This window comes from Zingiber officinale, chromosome 2B (assembly GCF_018446385.1).
Source record: "Zingiber officinale cultivar Zhangliang chromosome 2B, Zo_v1.1, whole genome shotgun sequence".
Taxonomy (NCBI): domain Eukaryota; kingdom Viridiplantae; phylum Streptophyta; class Magnoliopsida; order Zingiberales; family Zingiberaceae; genus Zingiber; species Zingiber officinale.
Window position 1 is genome coordinate 34,379,667 of NC_055989.1, and position 20,607 is coordinate 34,400,273.

The 20,607-nt window shown below is 37.1% G+C and overlaps 1 protein-coding gene across 1 annotated transcript in view; it reads left to right on the forward strand.

The window, feature by feature from the left end:
* LOC122045580 (PLASMODESMATA CALLOSE-BINDING PROTEIN 3-like) overlaps nt 1-19,680 on the forward strand; it is a 65,897-nt gene extending 46,217 nt beyond the window's left edge. The window contains exon 3 of the mRNA XM_042605860.1: nt 19,294-19,680. Within this exon, the coding sequence (XP_042461794.1) occupies nt 19,294-19,522 (229 nt within the window). The 3' untranslated portion in view covers nt 19,523-19,680. The remainder of the gene's footprint in view (nt 1-19,293) is intronic.
* The last annotated feature ends 927 nt before the right edge of the window (nt 19,681-20,607 follow it).

Here is a 20,607-nt window from a genome sequence, read left to right on the forward strand (position 1 = left end):
TCTAAAATTTTGTGTCGCAATTCTTCTTAATTAGGGACACAAAGGCGATCACCACAATATAGTATCCCACAGTCTATACCCGGAACTCTTCATTTTCTCCTTCCTGTATTCCCTGCTTGATTTTCTGAATATTAGGATTTTCATCCTGTCCTTTCTGTATATCTTCAAGCAGGGTTGACACTAATGTCAAAGTGGAGAGCTACCCAGTAATAATTTCAAGCCCAAAATTTACTATTTCTTTTCGTAGGGGATGAGACATAACAGATAAAGACAATAAAGCTACGCAAGATTTCCTACTTAGTGCATCTGTCACTTTGTTCGCCTTCCCTGGATGGTAGAGGATTTCACAGTCATAGTCTTTGACCAGTTCAAGCCATCTCCGCTGTCTCATGTTCATGTCTTTTTGAGTGAAGAAATATCTAAGACTCTGGTGATCTGTGTAAATCTTGCACTGAGCTCCGTATAAGTAATGTCTCCAAATTTTGAGAGCGAAGACTACCGCTGCTAACTCAAGGTCATGAGTAGGATAGTTCTTCTCATAATCCTTGAGTTGTCTCGAGGCATAGGTAATGACTTTGTCATTCTGCATCAGTTCAACCCCGAGTCCCAATTTAGAAGCATCACTGTAAATATCGAAGCTTTCGCTATTCTCTGGAAGAGTCAGGATTGGAGCACTGGTCAGTCTCCTTTTCAGTTCAGTGAAACTCTTTTCACAATCTGCCCACTCAAATTTTCTGTTCTTTCTGGTAAGTATTGTCAATGGGGAGGCGATCCTTGAGAAGTTCTCTACAAATTTCCTGTAGTAGCCTGCTAACCCAAGGAAACTCCTGATTTCACTGGCATTCTTGGGTCTATTCCAGTTACTCACAGCTTCTATTTTCATCCTGTCCACCATAACCCCATCCTTGGAAATAATGTGACCTAGGAAGGACATTTGATCGAGCCAGAACTCGCACTTGGAGAATTTTACGTACAACTGGCTCTGTTGAAGAATCTGTAATACTGTCCTCAGATGTTCAGCATGCTCTTCCTAAGTTCTGGAGTATATAAGGATATCGTCTATCAAGACGATTACAAACTTGTTCAAATATGCTTTGAATACTCTGTTCATCAGATCCATAAACGTAATAGGAGCGTTCGTCACTCCAAAAGGCATAACTACAAACTCGTAGTGCCCATACCTCGTTCGGAATGTCGTCTTCGGTACATCATCCACTTTCACTTTCACTTGATGATATCCGGACCGTAAGTCTATCTTGGAAAAGACTGTGGCTCCCTTTAACTGATCAAATAGATCATCAATTCTCGGCAGTGAATACCTATTCTTGATTGTTACTTTGTTCAGCGCTCAGTAGTCTACATACATTCGCATGGACCCGTCCTTCTTCTTTACGAACAACACCGGAGCTCTCCATGGTGATTGACTAGGACGAATAAAACCCTTGTCTAGTAGCTCCTGTAGCTGTCCATGAAGTTCCTTCAATTCTGCCGGAGCCATGCGGTAGGGTGCCTTTGAGATTGGATGGGTACCAGGGATGAGTTCAATCTCAAATTCAATTTCCCTATCCGGAACTAAGCCTGACAACTCATCCGGAAACACTTCTGGGTAGTCACATACGACTCTTACCTCCTCTAGCCTTTGGTCTCTTTCTTGCTGGGTATTAATCACATGAGCTAGAAACCCAGCACATCCATCGGCTAACATTTTCTGAGCTTTCATGGCCGATAAAAATTTTTGGGTTCTCTTCTTTGATTCTCCGATAAACTCAAACTTAGACTCTGCCTCGGGTTGGAATAGGACTCTTCGCTTACAACACTCGATGGAAGCACCATACTTGCTCAGAAAGTCCATCCCAAAAATGACATCGTAATCAAACATGTTCAGCATTATCAGATCACTATACAGTTCTCTTTCTGAAATTTTGACTGGCGTAGATGTCATTATCTCTCCCGAGGGTAGTGTCGTCAAGAATTGTCCGCGTAGGACCTACAGGGGTATACCTATTATTTCAGCAAATGCTATGGAGACAAATGAATGGGTTGTCCCAGTATCAAATAGCACAGTTGCATATTGACTAAAAATGCGTATCTGACCTGTGACAACAGTGGAGGCGTTTGCTACATCCTCTCTGGTAACGGAGAAAATTCGAGCATTTGTAGAACTTGGTGGAGCTTCCAGTCTGCTTTGGCTAATATGAGGACCCTCCAACGCGGCCTGCATCTGGTGTAGTTGTGCCTGCTTGCCTCTATACTGAACATGTGGTGATGGAGGTAGGTTGCTCTTGGTCGGGCAATACTTGGCCATATGCCCCTTTTGACCACATGTATAACAGGCACTAGTGCCCTTGCGACAGATTCCAGGATACATCTTTCCACACGTGGGACACGTAGCATACTTAGGCTGATTGCTTACAGATCCTCCCTTTTTATTACTCCACTGCTTTCTCTTGGAGCTCCCCTTCCAAGTTGAATCTTGGCTCTGGGGTTTCTGAGTGCCAGAACTCCCTTGACTTTTATTCTCAATCAGTACTAGCTTCTGCTGCAGTTCAGGTAATGCTCCGTGATCAGAGCACTACTAATCAGCTCTTCTGCAGTTTGCGGTCTATTTATTCCGCCAGTTACATTCAGAGCTATCTGTAACGACCCTAGTTTTTTTTTACACATATATAATACATAACCTGCGGACGTCACTTACTCATACTTCCATAATGGTTCCTTACTTCGAATAAAATTACATAAACGATTCGAAAGAAAACATAACTACATACGGAATTAATCTAGAAGGCCATCGGGTTGTACTGCCCTTGTTCTGAGCTGGCTCACTAGTTAATGCCTCCTATCCCATTCATTTCATTGTCTGAAAAAAAAATATAAACTATGAGTTGAGAGACTCAACATGTTCAAAATAATGTTATGCATTAGTTAGCGTCTATAATCTAGTGTACTAAGGGAAATCACATCAAAGGTAACTTAGGTTTTATCTACTGGCACATCATGGACATGAGCATAGATGTCTACGTAGGCATACAAGCATAAACATAAGCCTAAGCATGTACGTAAGCTAAGTATAAAATAGACACAACTAGGAGCATGTATATAAATATAGGCATAAGCATACTAGCTAGCACAAACGCACATACTATGGATGAACAGAAGCATAAGCATAAGTATAAGCATGTAATTAAACTAAGCATGAAATAGATATAATCATGAGTATGTATATAAATATAGGCATAAGCATACTAGCTGGCATAAACGTACATACTATGGATGAACAGAAGCATAAGCATGTAAATAAGATAAACATGGAAAAGATCATAATCACATAGAGTTAGTGAGCTCCCGGGCTAAGGACACCGATCACACTCAACTACATAGTTTGGTGAGCTCTCAGGCTAAGGACACCGGTCACACTCTACCATGTAAGATTGGTGAGCTCCCGGGCTAAGGACACCGGTCACACTCGGCCACGTAAGATTGACGAGCTCCTGGGCTAAGGACACCAGTCACACTCAACCGCATAATTACATAAACATGGACATAAGCTTAATCATGTACTTAACATAAATTTGATCACTACTTAAACATGAGCATGATCGTAAATCTTAACATAAGTATACAAATTCATAACATAAGCTTAAGCATAGACTTATGCATCAGCATAGCATGAGCATGCATAGCAACTTAAACATGACATAATCATAAACCTCAAAAAAAATAAGTGAACATGGTAGTTATTCCCCTAATATTTTAGAGTATGACATGGATAATTCTGCACATATGTCAGTGGGCACAACCAAAAGTGAAATCAAATACCCATTTACTATAAAACCACAACATACGAATTTAAATGAACATGGTGGTTATTCTCCTAATACCTTAAACTATGACATGGATCGAATTATATACAGGTTAAATGTTACAACCAAAAGAGAAGGGAAATCGAGACCTAAAATCAATGTGTTATTGGTAATTAAATCTACCTCATACCTACATGCATGCAACGTTTTCCCTCTCATTCCTACATGCATGCAACATTTTCCATAAAATTCCATAGCACACATGATTATTACCACAAGGTTGTCCGTAGAAGTTTTACAATTAAGCTGCTAGTGGTATACATTGGGTTATTATCCTGACCGTACCTGGAAATTTTTATTAAAAACATATCTTGGAAAAGATAAAAGAAAACATGGAAAAACTGTAGTAGCAACTATAACGAAACTTGCATTAAATTGATGATATTCTTAAGAATGTATTGTCCTTGTTTAGGCTTCCTATGTGGTTTCCCTATATCTTCCTATACCTCCAGATAAAAGACAACGATCCAGAACATATAAATTAATAATTAATCAAATTCCTAACTCCATCCATTTTGTTGGTCGTGCACTATTCAACCCAAGCATTAACAAAACATATTTTAAAGTATTAACATATCTAACAGTAGCAACACTTATCCGAACTAATCCATTACATGCATTAATAAGAGTGGATCAAACATGTGTCATAGTATTTTAAAGCATTAACATTCATTGCATGCATAATAAGGGTGGATCAAACATGTGTCAGGGTATCAAACAGTAGCGGACCGAAGAAATTAGCAATTTACCTAGCACGTTTCCACAACTAAATCTCCATTTCTAAACTAGCTAAAGCATAAATTAGGTAGGGAACATGCAATACCTTCCTAAAGCGAGAATATGATAGGCAACCATTACAATTTAGTGAAGGAACTACCCTCCTTAAGAGATCTGAAATAGTCCATCTACGCAAACCTTTAAAACTTAAGAAAAGAACTTAAACTAGAGCATCATACCTCAACCTATGGTACTCGAAGTTCACCAACCATAGAAACTAATTAAAGCATTACAAGTTAGGGAACATGCCTTTAATTTCCTTAGCTATCGACTCTTCCACCTTTGTCTTCCCTTGGAGCTCTAGTACCGGTGGAGAAACAAAGGGTGGGGGAAATCTTCTTAGGGACGGCGGCCATGAATATCACACGTTGGATTCTAGGTGAGGGTTTTTATATCACGTTGAATATCACACGAGTACCTCAATCTAGTAGAGGCGTTAATTTTGTCTAAATTCTATCAATTATACCTTATAAATCTTATTATATGTATACCAAGCCGTAAATTTGATATTGGATAAAATTTCCTATATATATCCATATCTATATCATATATACATAGTAATATTTAATTCACATATTAAAATTTATTATACATACGCTTATATAATTTATATTACATATTACATATACATATTTATAAAATATATTTATGATACTATAGTTTACACGTTTCCAACTATATAATTCCTATTATGTATTTTATATCATATAAAATATTTTATTTCCATATTAATTAGATATCCATCTATCATACATATATATATATAGTAATATTTAATTCACATATTAGGCATATAAATAAATTCATATACTTTTATTACTTACTAGTTATATTTCCTAAATGATAAGTCCTATATATTATTCTTGATACTAAATGTAAATAGAAACATATATCATGATTATATAATTCCATTTAATAATTCTATATTTATATAAATCCATATATATATTAGCTATACATGGTAATATTTTTAATTCATATTAGAGTTTTTTTAATACTAAGTCATTAATTTGACATTGAATCAAATTATATATTTCCATATATATATAATCATATATACATAATAATTAACATATTATAGTTTTCTATAAAATACACGTCCATTACATTTACTTTATATATATAATATATCATTTATATTAGTCATTAATTTAATATTGAATCAAATCTCTTATATCTATCTATATATATCATATACATAATTTCACATTGAAGACATATCCATATCTTCAATTAAAATCTCCTATATATATATATATATATATATTTCTTATTTCCATTATTTATGCTATATACTTTATATTTCCTATATTATTTATATGGATCAAATTTTCCTATATATATATATATATATCCATATATACACATAGTAATATAATTCTCATATTAAATATTTTAGTTATTATCTACCCGTTTCTTTTATACATATTATATTACATACTCCATTAAATGTTTATAATTCCTATATCATAATTTCTTATATACCCATTTTATATCATATACTTTATATTATATATAATATATTATTTATATTTTATTTTTACTACACGTTACATAATATATTAATTATATATATATTCCTTATTCCTATTATATATAATTGATTAATCCATAATTATAGGTTAACTTAATTAATTTAAATCTATCTATATTTAAGAAATTCTTAATTCAATTGAACAAACCCTCATAATTAACCACTGGTTTGCGGATATTATACTATCTCTGGCCTCAACATCTTGAGCATTAGCCTTCCCTTTCTCGTTCTGTGTTGATCAGTTCGGGGCATAGGCGAGCTAGCCTATTGAATTTCTTCACGGTTTCGTCAACTGATAAACTTCCTTATCGGAATTCCGTGAACTCGTCGTAATGTTTGTTCGTGACTCGCATATGAAAGAACTCTTCGAAAAACTCAGTCTTGAAGTCAGACCAGGTCATTTAATTCACTATTCTTTTTGCCTTGATCTGTTCCCACCACATTCTTGCATCACTAGTGAGGCAGAAGGAAGCGCACTTTATCTTTTCTACCTCCGGCCAGTCCAGTAGCTCCATTATACTCTCCAGGGTTTTGAACCATGCCTGAGCATTCCACGGTTCGTTAGTGCAGAAGTTCTTTGGTTTCAATTTCTGCCACTGGATAAAGTATGCTTCCTGCCACACTACCCTTTCAAGGGCTGCAGGTGTAATTGCTGGAACCCCGGCCACAATTGGTGCCACCACATTGGCTTCCGGTGGGACTACAGGAGAAGCTTGCTGGTTAGCAGTTAGGGTGGCTATAACCTGCTGCTGTTCTGCCAATTGTCTCTACAACTGAGTTACTACTTCAAAAAGGTTGGGCGGTGGTGCAGACTCATTTGTCTCTGGTTGAGGTTCATTAACTCTCGGCTGTCTAGTCGACTGTCCTCTGGCCATCTACATACTCATAAACCAACCAATGAGACATACATCAGCCAATCATCATTTTTACTTGCTGCCCTTAATACTTTCATGTATAAGCATGCTTAGTCAGTTCTTACTAATCATAACAGAAATAATATGCATAAAAGTTGTGAGAAGGTACTTTCTTACTTGGAAGCTGCAGGATCAATGCTTGATATGTGTGTGGCGGAAGGGTGGAGCTTGCTTTGGAAGCTGCAGGATCAATGCTTGATATGTGTGTGGCGGAAGGGTGGAGCTTGCTCTGATACCAAACTGTAACGCCCCGCCCTTCTAGCCTTACCTTATAGGGCAAACGTTACTCTTTACATATCTAAATTTGACATTCTTACATATTAGATACTGCTCAGTCCAGAGATCTACTCTAAACTTGTTTCGAGTGATAGGACGTGATTTGGAACCAAGAAGGGTTGGAAGGGAGTCTAGAGCTTCTAGAGGGTCTGGGCCTTGTGGCCCTGACCGACCGTGTAGCCTTACCCGAGAAGGAGCAATACTTGGCCGTGTGGCGATGATCGGCCGTTTCACCTTAGCAGTGCACAGCCGTGTGAGGGTCACATGGTCGTGCCACCTTGGCCGAGAGGAAGAGGTGCACGGCCGTGTGAATCCACACGGCCGTGTCACCTTGGCCAAGAGGAAGAGGTGGACGACCGTGTGAATCCATACGGTCGTGTCACCTTGGCCGAGAGGGAGAGATGCACGACCGTGTGAATCCACACGGCCGTGTCACCTTGGCCGAGAGAAAGAGGTCCGAGGCCATGTGAATCCACACGGCCGTGTCACGGACCGTGTGGGGGTCACACCCTGATCTATAAAAAGGGGTTGTTCTCCCCGTTGCACTTATCTTTGCCATTGTAATTACTGTTAAACTGATAAATTCATCCTAAGCAATTAGTGATAGTATTTCATGTAGGGCGGAAAGAAGAAAATACTTTAGCATCAAGTTCTAACATATTCCATACAATAACAAGTTCCCAGATCTCCTTCCACTGTTCCGTCATGCACACACAAAACACCGCTCCAGTTGCCTCCTCCTACTCGAGCTTTCCTTTACCTTTATCTGTAGTATAAGGAAATGCAAATCTATAAACGAATGCTTAATAAATACCATCTACTAACAAAACAAGCATTAACAGAAGGAACATGCTTTCAAAACCGCTTGGAGAAAAGACAAAACTCGCACTTGATAGTAATTCACGCTAAAGCGCATAATTCAGAAATCTGTACATGACATGCATTTTTAAATAGGTTTATCATGCAAAACATCAACTTAAAACCATGCTAGCAATGTAAACATACAATGGAAACATAAATCTTGCCATATTAGAGTTCATCTATGCTACACTTCATAACTCAAGTTCTCAAACTTAAGAAGGCTTCTACTAAGACAAACAACGAAATTTGAAAACTTTATATTACATAACTAGTAAAAATAATAATAAATTTGCTTAGGCCCGGCATTGTACCACTTTGCGCACATCTTTAATAAGATACGAGGTAGCTAATCTCGAACCTATTAAGGTACTACTAGGCGATCTAGGAGCCTAGGGGTGATTTGGGAGCCAACCCATGGACGTTGTGCCCAGTACATGCCACTTTAAAGTAAAATATTTCTTTTAAGTATTGCTTTCTTATACTTGCACTTACTTGTCATTTAAACAAGCACCTTATGTGCGCTTAATCCCCCATGCTTATAGGGAAGCACTTTAGGGCACTTGGATATGCTTCTTAGTCCCAAAACTAAATGGGAAGCAATTCAAGATACTCTAAACATGCTCTTAATCCCAAAACTTTAGAAGGCATCTTACATATCATAAATGTATCTTCTTTAACATGCATAAAACATAACACAACATGTATCTTCTTTAACATGCATAAAACATAACACAACATGTATCATCGAAACAACTTATACTGCAGGTGAGTAGTACTTACCTCCTTTCGTTAGATCTTACTATTATACGGTGTAGGAAAGACAATCCTCTCTTGTATGCCTTAATCTCCAAGTCACCCTACGCGCGCGTACTAATCCTTGTGAAAACTCTCCTCTTGAAGAACTTAGAAACTTGGAACCCTAGGGTTCTTGGCCGAAAACTAACAAGAGAGAAGAGGAATTTCGACTAGAAGGAGAAGAGGAAATGACAAATTAGGTTTTTGGTCTCTTCCTTTCCCTTTTATACTAAGTGGAAGTTGAAGCATCTCCTCACAAATAACCTACATATATTGAATAGTTTCCTATTTCCAATGTGATGCTTTACCACCACCTAATGGCTAGTTAAACCACTCTTAAATTAAGGGTCTAGGGTTCAAATCCCAGCCCGGGTCATTTATATATAATTTACGGGTGTTACAAGAACACAACAGCGACTCGGAGAACAGAACACAACAGGAGGGTGGGTACACAGCAGCGGCAACCTAAAGGCCGGATCGACACCGAAATCGTACGACAGTGCGTATCGGAGGCCGGATCAGTGTCGGAAGTGCATGACGACACATATCTCGAATGCAGGATCGACGTCAGAAGTGTACAACAGCGAGGGATCTGCGCTAGATCGGTGTTGAATCTGAGGGCAAGGGTGACCATCATGCCAGATGGTCGGGTGGTGGTGTTGTTTGCAATGCCAGAAGGCGGAGACAGGGTACAAATGCCATGGCGGTGTAGCCAACGAGGTTCACGGAGCGAGGAGGTCGAGGTCGTCGGAAGCGTTATCGGTGTACGCTTGTGGTGTGAGAAGGACTACCGGCGATGAGGGAGAAGGAAGGCGAAGACACTACTCGGTAATGGAGGCAAAAAGGGGGATCGTCGCCTGAGGTGGCATGGCTAGCTAAAGAGGAGGCTGTGGCTTCGTGAGGAAGAAAAGGGAAGGGGAGGGGAGGGGGGGGGGGGGGGGCAAGGCCCCGATTGAGGGTTTTTCGCCGCGAGCCCTAGAGAAGGGGAAGGCCACATGCGTGAGAAAGAAAAGAAGGTGGAAATCTCCAAAATACCCTCCTGCCCATGTGTTCCCTTTTATATTCACCACACCACTTCCCAACTAGTCATTGATTATGTTATAGGGATCTTTTACGAAAAACAATAAATATCCGCAGCGGAAAACTCGATCCCTCTAGAGATCCATGCGAATGTAGACTACCTTTGTTGCATGAACGGTATAATCCAGAAAGCAACTTTGCTTCGGTAGATCTCAACACGATCAGAGTGGCCACGCCTCTTCGGTATCCACACAAACATGTCCTTCGTTCGTATCATGAACTCATCCTTCGGAGAAGAACAACCTTCATCGTGTTAGCAATTATACAACGTTGTTTCGGCCAAGAGAAGAAGAGGAAGAAGAGCAAAAACGAAAATGACGACAATGACTAAAATGGTTACTTTGGTTTTGGTATTCATCCATGAAATACCAAAGAGAAGCCTTTTGGTCTTCTTCCATCAATGCTCATTAATCTCTATTAATCTCCATTAACCCACTAATCTTAAGGTCCATAGTATTTTAGTCAAACTAAAATAAACCTATCTCCAAATCAACATGTTCTTTATGTGTGTGACCCAATAGGTTCTCGTAACTGTTGGTGTAATCGACCTCCAAGGTTTTAATGTCTGACAAATATGTTTAAGAGCTTGACCATGGAAAGTCTTAGTTGTAGGCTAGGCAAGGGAAAATTCGGTAGATCATGGAAGCCAGGTGGATTCGATAGGTCTGGAGGACCTGATCCTTGGGTAGTCGAATATTGAGTCTTGGTTATGTATGGAAAGTCCTAGTTGTAGGCTAGGCAAGGGAAATCTCGGTAGATCGTGGAAGCTGGGTGGATTCGATAGGTCTGGAGGACCTGATCCTGGGTAGCCGAATACTGAGTCTTGGTGAGTGAAGATGATAACCTTAAGTTCTGGCGAGTGAAGCCAGATGGTGAAAATCCTAGGGGGAGATAACCTTAAGTAACGAGAAGTCTTGGAGGAGTAAACTCCAAGCAAGTTGATCGGATAACGGTCGACCAGACCAGCGGATCTTGGTGATTCTAAGTTTAGTTGTATCATATCATTTTGTATTACTATTGCTGCTGGCTAATGTAGTATTGCAAGAAAAGTCTTAGTGGATTAGGTGATTAGGCACTGAGCAGAGAAAGTCCAAACAAGTCTGGAGGACCATGTTTGGCAGGTAGATTGAGGTAAGCAATTGGAGGAGTGACAGTGAGGTCGTGTTCCTGAAATGAACAACCTAAGGTCGCTAATCCAACTGAAGAAACCGGAAAAGTTTTCAGGTTGAGATCAGGACAGTTTTACTGACTAATATTACTCATGCATTATGTATATTACTGTGCTAATCTTTGTGTTGCAGGAATATTCTGTTTAACTCTGTGTTGCAGGTTCGGCCTGATCGGTCGACCGAGCATAGGGATCGGTCGATTGAACCAGCTTGACTCAGACCAGAGACCAGATCAGAACTGAACAAGAACACAGCTTCTGATCTAAGCTTGATCGGTCGATCGAACCCTGATGACTCGACACATATCAGATTGAGCCGAAGCAAAGAAGGAAGACTGCCTGATCGGTCGACCGAACCAGAGGATCGGTCGATCGAACAACAAAGACATTAATGGCGCATTAATGAAGAATCTCGATGAAACGGGAAAGCTCACCGTTCGGTCGACCAAACAATGGGATCGGTGACCGAACCATTAAACATCATTAATGCCCGAGGATCGGATCTCGGCAAAGAAGACAGGGAGTCGGTCGACCGAACCTAAGGATTGGTCGACCGAACGTTGACAGTTCTTATAAAAGTGGAGCTCGAGGTCCGAGGCTGAACAACGAATCTGTTTGAAGTTGATCTCTGTGCAAGCTGTTGTTCGTACTACAACTACTCTTCTTCATAAGCAAGCTATTGCTCCAAGAAGTGCCGACAAGATGCATCTCTAATTTTCTGTCGGTATATTTTTATTAGCTTGCATTGTACTTATTTACTTGTAAATTCTAAAACCATTTTAGATACATAGACAATGAGTGACGTCTAACAATGCATTATTGCTATCCAAAGGACGAGAATGTCGAGATCCGACGTAATCTTTCTATGTCTACTATCTTGTATAACTCTCGGTCCTTCTATCCTTAATATCTAGATTGATCCATGAGGCACAGACCGTGTCATCCTATTATCAATTTTTATATTTCTCGATTTCTAAGTCGACTCACTCAATTAAATATAATCAATATTTTATATTGCCTTATTTATGCATGGTCATATATTTTTGTGTCCTACTTAATTAAGGACCCACAGATATCACTTCTGTCATATGGAAGGGATAGATTCTATCTACATTACTCACATCCCTCCGTATAACTTATTGCATATCCAGTGATCGACTTTATAATCCACCTTGTTACAAGTGACGTTTACCGATACCAAAGTACACAACTCCTTATGTATGAACTATAGTGACTTCAGGTCTAAGGACTATTCATACTAATAATCACTATGAGAATGTTTATAACACTCATATAACGATCCATGAAATATTCTTATGGCGAGTCAATTCAGTACATATTCTCTAATATATATCCATGTGTTAAATTGATATTTTATATCCATGATTTGTGCGAGTAAGGTATCAATTGACCCATGCTAGTCTCAATGCATTAATTGCCTTTGTATATTAATGCTTGACTAGGAATAGTTAAGAGTAGTCTTCTATATATATATCTACAGTCTTCCTCTGTCAATTCGACCAATTGATATGTTATAGACTAGAACCTACTACCCTAAGATATTATTATACTTATTCATCTGACATAAATCTAAAGTAAATATAATAACCATAAACTTTGTCTTTTATTAATGAATATGATATAAAAAGTTTCCTTCTCAATTATCTTATAATTAGCTCCAAGGGCTAATACTAACATGTGTAATGATTATTGTGCATGATCAAACAACTGAAGCTTGTTTCGGTCGATTGGAGATGTTGAAAACTAGTCATTAGAGTTTGTTCTATATAAGCTTCGGGGGTTGTTTGACTTTATAAGTGCATGAATTCTCTTATAGTTTTGTTGTGACCTTGTGTTCAAGGTAAACAACATCGAAGGGCTTGAAATCTAAGGGAAGGCTAATTCTAAAAACTTTTGGTAAATCTTCTCTCCCTTTCTTTCATTTGTAATTGTGATTCAGAGAAGAATTACATGTACGAAGTTTCAACCTCTAGTATATGAGAGTTTTTATTGGTGGATTTAAGGAGTGATTCACTCAGTGAATCATAGGCCGTGGAGCAAGAGCGGAACTAGAAACCATATAATCATATTGTTATCATTATTTTTATTTCATATTATTTATATTATATTTTCACTATGATTTAACTTGGTACAACTAATCAAATACATACACGAGTGCTCTTCAAGTACTAACATTTGTATTTTGCAAAGAATTATTTGTTTATGTTAATGCTCCACAGCTGTCCTACACTAATCACTAAATCAGCATCAATTTTAAGCATTGTGGCAATTTATCAACTCCCTAGATAACAAACTCTATTTAGAAGCCATGTCAAATTTTTCTTCCAAATAGGACGCTCAACCAAAGGATGTTGGGCTTCTTGGTCGTTCGTCATGAGCGCTTCCCGATTTATCCTGGTGGCTGGTGGGAAAATTCTGTGGGGCTAAGCCGGTCATCCTAGGGCTAGGGTTTATCATTTTTTTTCCTATTCTACCATAAACAAATCTAAGATCATAACATCAATCAATACAATACAATACAAGAGTCCCAAGTCTTCGATGGCCATTTTCATGTTCTAAGCACTAATTAGCTCCACACTTGACCCATCAAGTCCATTGACCAATCTTGACACAAATTTCCTGATTTATATAATATTATGCATGCGTCATAAAATATACACCTAATTTAAGTTGTAATGTCAAACCATCAAAACACTCACTTTTTCAATGCTTGACAAATTTTATGTTAGAGATGATAAAGTATATAAGTATATAAAGGCAATAAAAACTTAAAGCTCTCTTTTAGATCTTAATGCTCCTCAATCTATGCATCTTGTGGAACCCACACCCTTGAATAGGCTATCTGAGAACTTTGTTTTCTAATGGGGAGACTCTAACTTAAACCACAAATAATTTCTCCCCTCTTTGTAATACATTGAAGAGCTAAACAAGTAATAAATTGATAAAAATATATAAGCATGATTACAATTATATTTATAAGATGATAAACAAGTAGCTATAAATTTTATCTTTACATTGACTAATTAATGTCTTCTCTTCCTAAACATACACATTTACACACTTTTCTTTTTAAATAAAATATAATTATGAAAATCATAGAATTTGCAACTAAATTATGAAAAAACATTAATACTAGTTGAACATGCTATTGTGAAATAATGAAATCAAGTTTGAATTTAAAATAGCCCCTAAATAGATTATAATTCAAAATGCATTAAAATTTTAAGAAAGATAAAATTCAAAGGAAGTATTTTGATATCATTTTCTTAGGAAAATATCAAACTAAAAAAAGATGGACTTTAATACAAAGTTCAAAATGTTGAAATTCTCAATATATCAATTATCTAATTATCTTGCATCCATTCAAAATTCAATTCTCATCTAAAAGTAATTCAAACTAATATAAAACTTCCAAGTCATATGATCGACTTATAACTTTTATCTACACTTAAAATTTTAAGATTGTATCACTATGTGCCAAATTTAATGGTGTTTTGCATTCATAAGATATTTCTATGATATCAAGGTATATTATTATGATATTCTATATATAAAGGAACATAAAATATAAAATTCATAGATTTTGAAATTCTTAATATATCAATTATCTAATTATCTTGCATCCATTCAAAATGCAATTCTCATCTAAAAGTAATTCTTAGAAAAATATCAAACTACAAAAAGATGGACTTTAATACAGAGTTCAAAGATGTTGAAATTCTCAATATATCAATTATCTAATTATCTTGCATTCATTCAAAATACAATTTTCATCTAAAAGTAATTCAAACTAATATATATTTCTATGATATCAAGGTATATTATTATGATACTATATATATAAAAAGGAACATAAAAAACATATACATCATGCATATAGGATGTGTGCGAAGATTGATTCATATTTGTGCCAATGTGTTAAGTTTATACTAAATGCTTAATATAAAATTTCTGCAACTTAGCCTCTAAATGATTCAAATAAGATTCATGACTTACAAGCATGGTTTACAATTTTGATCCGTATCGATGTTTCGATTTATAACCGAAACAATACTTTTTAGTACTATATTGTGTTGATATGGTTTCGATATTTTTTTAAATATAAAATATAACAATTAAAATTTAAAAAATTAACCTAAATATTTTAAAAATTAAAATAAAAAATAAATAAAATGTTTTTTATAAAAAAAGTTGGATCACAGCCCTTCGCAGGGTTGCGGAGGCTATCGCGATCCTATGGTGACCTCCGTGGGGGTCACGAAGGCTTGCCACAATTCTACGGCGACTTTTGCAAGATAATGGTGCCCCCGTGATCTCGCAAAGGTTGCTACGGGTTGTAGGGGCATCGCGATCTTGCAGAAATTGCCGCGATCCTGAAGCGGCTTGCAGTGCCTAACAGTGGGTGGATCCGTAAATTCTGCATGTTTCGCCCGACACAATTCAAAATTTTAAATCATGCTTACAAGTATATCAAAACAAGTATGATTCATAAATTATCAAGACTACTAGGCTGCATGTGGAGGGCCTATCAATTACACCAATTCATAAGGAAGAAACCAACAATATTAGTGTACCCTAGCCCAAGCTAAATTAACTGAGAAGTAGATTTAATAACAAAAATAATTTGTGTCCTAATTTTATTCACCAGTCCAACCCTTAATTAAATTGTTGCCTTGATACCCTTGGTGGCATCCCTAAGCATGAAGGGTCTATATTTCCTTAGGTTTAGGTTAACCCCAACTAATCAAAAAGGTATATACCTTTTTCTTAGATTTTAATATATACGCTAATCTTACCTTTCTATAGTTTACCCTTTTGCTCGCTATGATCATATTTTGAGACACTAATGAACTTTCTAGGGTAAGTTTCGTTTCATTGAATTTTGCTTCAATGTTTTTTTCTCTCTTTCTCTAGTTGCTTAGCTTTAGAGTCATCATTCTTGCTAACAATAGAAAAAGACCTTTGGCCTTAAGTGATTTTAAACTTTTCCTATATAACTTGATCTTATTCTTGTTTAGATAACTAATTTGTCAAATTAGCTTTGATTCCAGATATTTTACCAATTGAGGGAGAATTTATCTCATTATTGCCATTCCCCCTTCACTTGAGCTTTTCATAAGATGCACAATTATCGTTAATGGTTATGAAGTAAATCCTTGGGGTTTGCCCTTTATCTGAAGTATGATCCTATGTGGTGATCCAAGCAATCCTCTTCTACTTTTTCCCCCTTCTTGTCTTTGAGACCCTCCTTGTAGTGTCCACTTCTCAGTTCTTCCTTTGATTCTTGAATTTTTAGAGCTTAACTCTTTCACTTCATATGTGATGTCTATGAGTGCATGATGATCAAAAGTCTAATTCTTCATTATCCCAGGAATAAGATGAGGCTGGTGTATCATTTTCATTTGCATCCTTTGATACATTCTCCATGATTAGATGTTGACATTTATCAATTCTTTTGTAGGTGAGGATCTGTTCTATAAGCGTACTCCATAGATCTCTTGCATCCCTATGATCTTTAATCTTGTTCAGTTTCTCTCAAAGCAGGCCACAATGAAGAATGATGACGGCTTTTGTATTCACTTGAAACTTCTTTGTTAGAGCTCTATTCAATTTTTGTCCCTCATGTTGATTGTTCCTCTTGAAGTGCTATATCTCATTGGATCAAATATTGTCAGCTAGAGGAGGATAAATAGATAACAGACCTTACTTTTCAATTTCCTGTAAAATCACCACTAAATTCTTTTGTTAGATAACTAGTAAGCATTCAATTAAAGTATCAAATTGCAATGGAAAATAAATGAATAAGAGTACAATATTCCAACGATATAACATGGTTCAAACACTTTGCTTCCACTTTACGTGCTATGATGCATCCAATGAATCACTCCTAACTATCCACTAATTCACTCTTTTAAATGAGACAATAAGTTAGGCCTCTATAAGTATGATACACTGCTAGAACTCACAATGATGAACTTCGAGATACCTCAACTAGATACCCTTTATCTGAGCAAATCCTTAATTTAGATTTGCTACTAAATAAAAAAAAAAAGATTTGGATAAATACCCTCTTCCCAAAAACATCACCAATATCGCGTTCACTTTCTACGACTTACCAAAGATGTCCAGGGCTAACTCTTGCCGTTTGTAGAGACATTCTATCCAATGATTACAATTCAATCAAAAAGCAAGTGCTTCTAGATACTATCTAGAAGCATACAAGCTCACAAAACTTAAACTCACCTTAAAATAAAGATATAAAGATTTAACCCTAAAGTGAGAAAAGTGGTACCCAAGAAAGCTTCATAAATTCTTGCTCTTTCTTTCAAAGTCTATTTGTGTTCCCTTTGACACTTGAGAATGATTCCTTGCTTTTCCTTTCAAAGCCTCTTGGTGTTCCCTTTAGCACTTGAGAATTATTGAGAGTAAATAGTGATGCTTTTGTGCATGTTCTTATGTCAAAAGATCCACTAACCAAACCTTATAAATTATGGCCAATGTTCACTTACACAATGCTGATAAGGTGCTCCAGTCAACTTCTAAACATGGTTTACTCAGACGAACACAAAATATGAAAGTTTGATTCAATAGTACCATTTCTAGTCAACTAAATAAGTTTTCAATCATATCATCATCATTCCAGTAGGTTACTCAAACCACAGTCAACTAGAGCTTAAATAGAAGCATTTTGTCCCCAAAACTCCTGTTCAAGTCGACTGGAACAAAGATCCTACCAGCTGGACCAACCTAGGTGAACCAAACTTCCTTTTGTTGGCCTAAGCAATAGGTCAGCTGCTCCATGGGTGATTTAAGGTCTATGTTGGTTTGTTTGACGCTCTAACCACTAAGGATCAATTTCAAATCTCAAGACAACCTATCAAATGCCTATCTTTTAGGGACTTAGATAACTATAAGCTAAATTGTATCAATAGAAACAATTATACTCATAAACAAACCTAAGATTACAACATCAATCAAATATAATAGATGGGTCACAAGTCTATGGTTTCTTCATCAAGCTTGGCAACCATCTTCGAGTTCTATGCATTAACCACCTTCATACTCAATCCATCAAATCTATTGACCAAGCTTGACACAAAGATTACAATTCACATCATGTCTTGCAAACCTCATGCATACCATCAAATACACACCTAACTCCTAACTTAAATCATCTTGTCAAACTATCAACATACTGTGGTAAACCTAACTATAAAGGAGGAACTATTAACTCACCAATATCCTATATGCATATATTGAACAACTTGTATGTTAGATGGTAAAGGCTTCCAAGGCTTCAGTTGTAAGTGATGGTAGGGATCTTCATCGCCTAAATACCTTCATATGCAAAAGTCATTACATTAGCACTTAAATGCGATGTAAAATAGGCAAGGATCCCCATGTTGTTGTGTTAACGTGGGTAAGGAGACTAGTTCGTGATTATATAATTAAATTAGCAACATGCTATATAGGAACATCTTTTTAGAAAAAATTAGAATGGATCGATGCAACAATTAGAGGAAAAAGTGCATAATATAGGATGCAAAATTTGAGATAGTTGAAAAATTAAAAATTAGGATGAGTTGGTAGTGTTAGATAAAGAATACAAGGATAATGCTATTGATGTTAAAAAAATTGAGAACTTTTGTGTAAAAGATGGAGTTAGGAAATAACACATTGAATGTTGCAAATGGTAATGCCAATAAACAGGATTGAGTGGTCAAATCAAAAAGAATTTTAAGAGAATTTTAAATGAAATTATCATGACATACCTATGGTTGAAACACGAAAGTTCAAATTGTGCAGGTTCCTTTTTCCAAATAAATTTCTATAGTTAACTTTGGCCTAAAGGAAGATTCAAATAAAGGAGCTTGAACCTTTGTTCATCAGATGCATCTCTAGTCTATTTCGTGTTCAAGTATCACTTATGCCATGATAACTAAATTGTGTGAACCAATTTAAGCTCAAATTGGTTGTATCTTAATACAATTGCTTTTGTAATTGCAGAACAGCAGGAGGCTCAACAAATGCACCAAGCACCAACACTGCCCCTGGTACGCCAGCCACAACCTTAGCACCGCCAACTCTAGGTGGTACCGATGGTGAAGTTGATGGGCTGGGTCCTCCAGGATTTGACTCGACGGTGCCAAATGTGGATATGTCTTTTGTTTATCCTTTTCTCCCGATTCTGATAACGATTTTAAGCATCTCAATTTTTTCTACTCTAATGTATTAGTTAGGCTTCTGCAGTTTTGTTCAGAGTATTGGTAGCACTTCACTGCAGCTTTGAGGTGAACTGTGGTGTAGATTGTGAGACAATCTTTCTTTTTCTTTGCGACACTTAGTTGTGTAATATGTGATTTTATGGATTTTTGTAGCAGTCACAAATCTAAGCATTACTTGTAGATTGTTATGTGGTTTTCCAAGCTGCCTGCTGTTCTAATTCGACTTGTTTCTCTTGCAAGGTCCTCTATCTTAAGGAGATCCCCAGCATCAGGACTGCATTGTAACTCTTTGTTGCCACAGCTCTCTTCTTGAAACCCTTCTTATTCAAGGGAGGTGGCCACTGAACTTGGATTAAAATTTGAGAACATCTTATCGAAATCCACGGTGGTTAGATAGGATGTTGGCTTTGGATCACCATGAAGAAGGATGAAATATTTAATAAAATTTTATTATATTTTTAGAAAATCTAAAAAATATAATAGCATAAGTTTTTTTATTAATTTTTGGAAGAGTCAATTTTGTTGGGGTTGCAAGGTTGCAAACATAGTCCCATATTGAAAACACATGGAAAAGATCATGGGTTTATAAGAAAAAGATATCTCCATTGGCATGAGGCCTTTTGGAGAGAGCCCAAGAGCAAAGTCATGAGGGCCCAGGCCCAAAGTAGATAATATCATGTCATTGTGGAGATATCTAAATTCTTTTCGATCCTACAATTGGTATCAGAGCTCGGACTACCAGAAGGTTTAACCGCCGATTGTGCACAAGAGCTATGGTCTGATTGAACCATGTGAGTACAATATTGACCTCGAACAAAGAAAGTGGGGGCTCCTATGTTCGGATCAAGAGGACTAGACACCAGGCAGAAAGTCCAAGTAGGTCGGGTGGACCGAGGGGCAGGAAGTCCTAGTAGGTCGGGTAGACCGAGGGGCAGGAAGACCTGGTGGGTCGAGGATCGGACGTGGGAAGCCCATGGTCCTTTGTTTGAGGGGGGGTTGTTAAGGTTGCAAGGTTGCAAACATAGTCCTATATTGAAAACACATGGAAAAGATCATGGGTTTATAAGAAAAAGATATCTCCATTGGCATGAGGCCT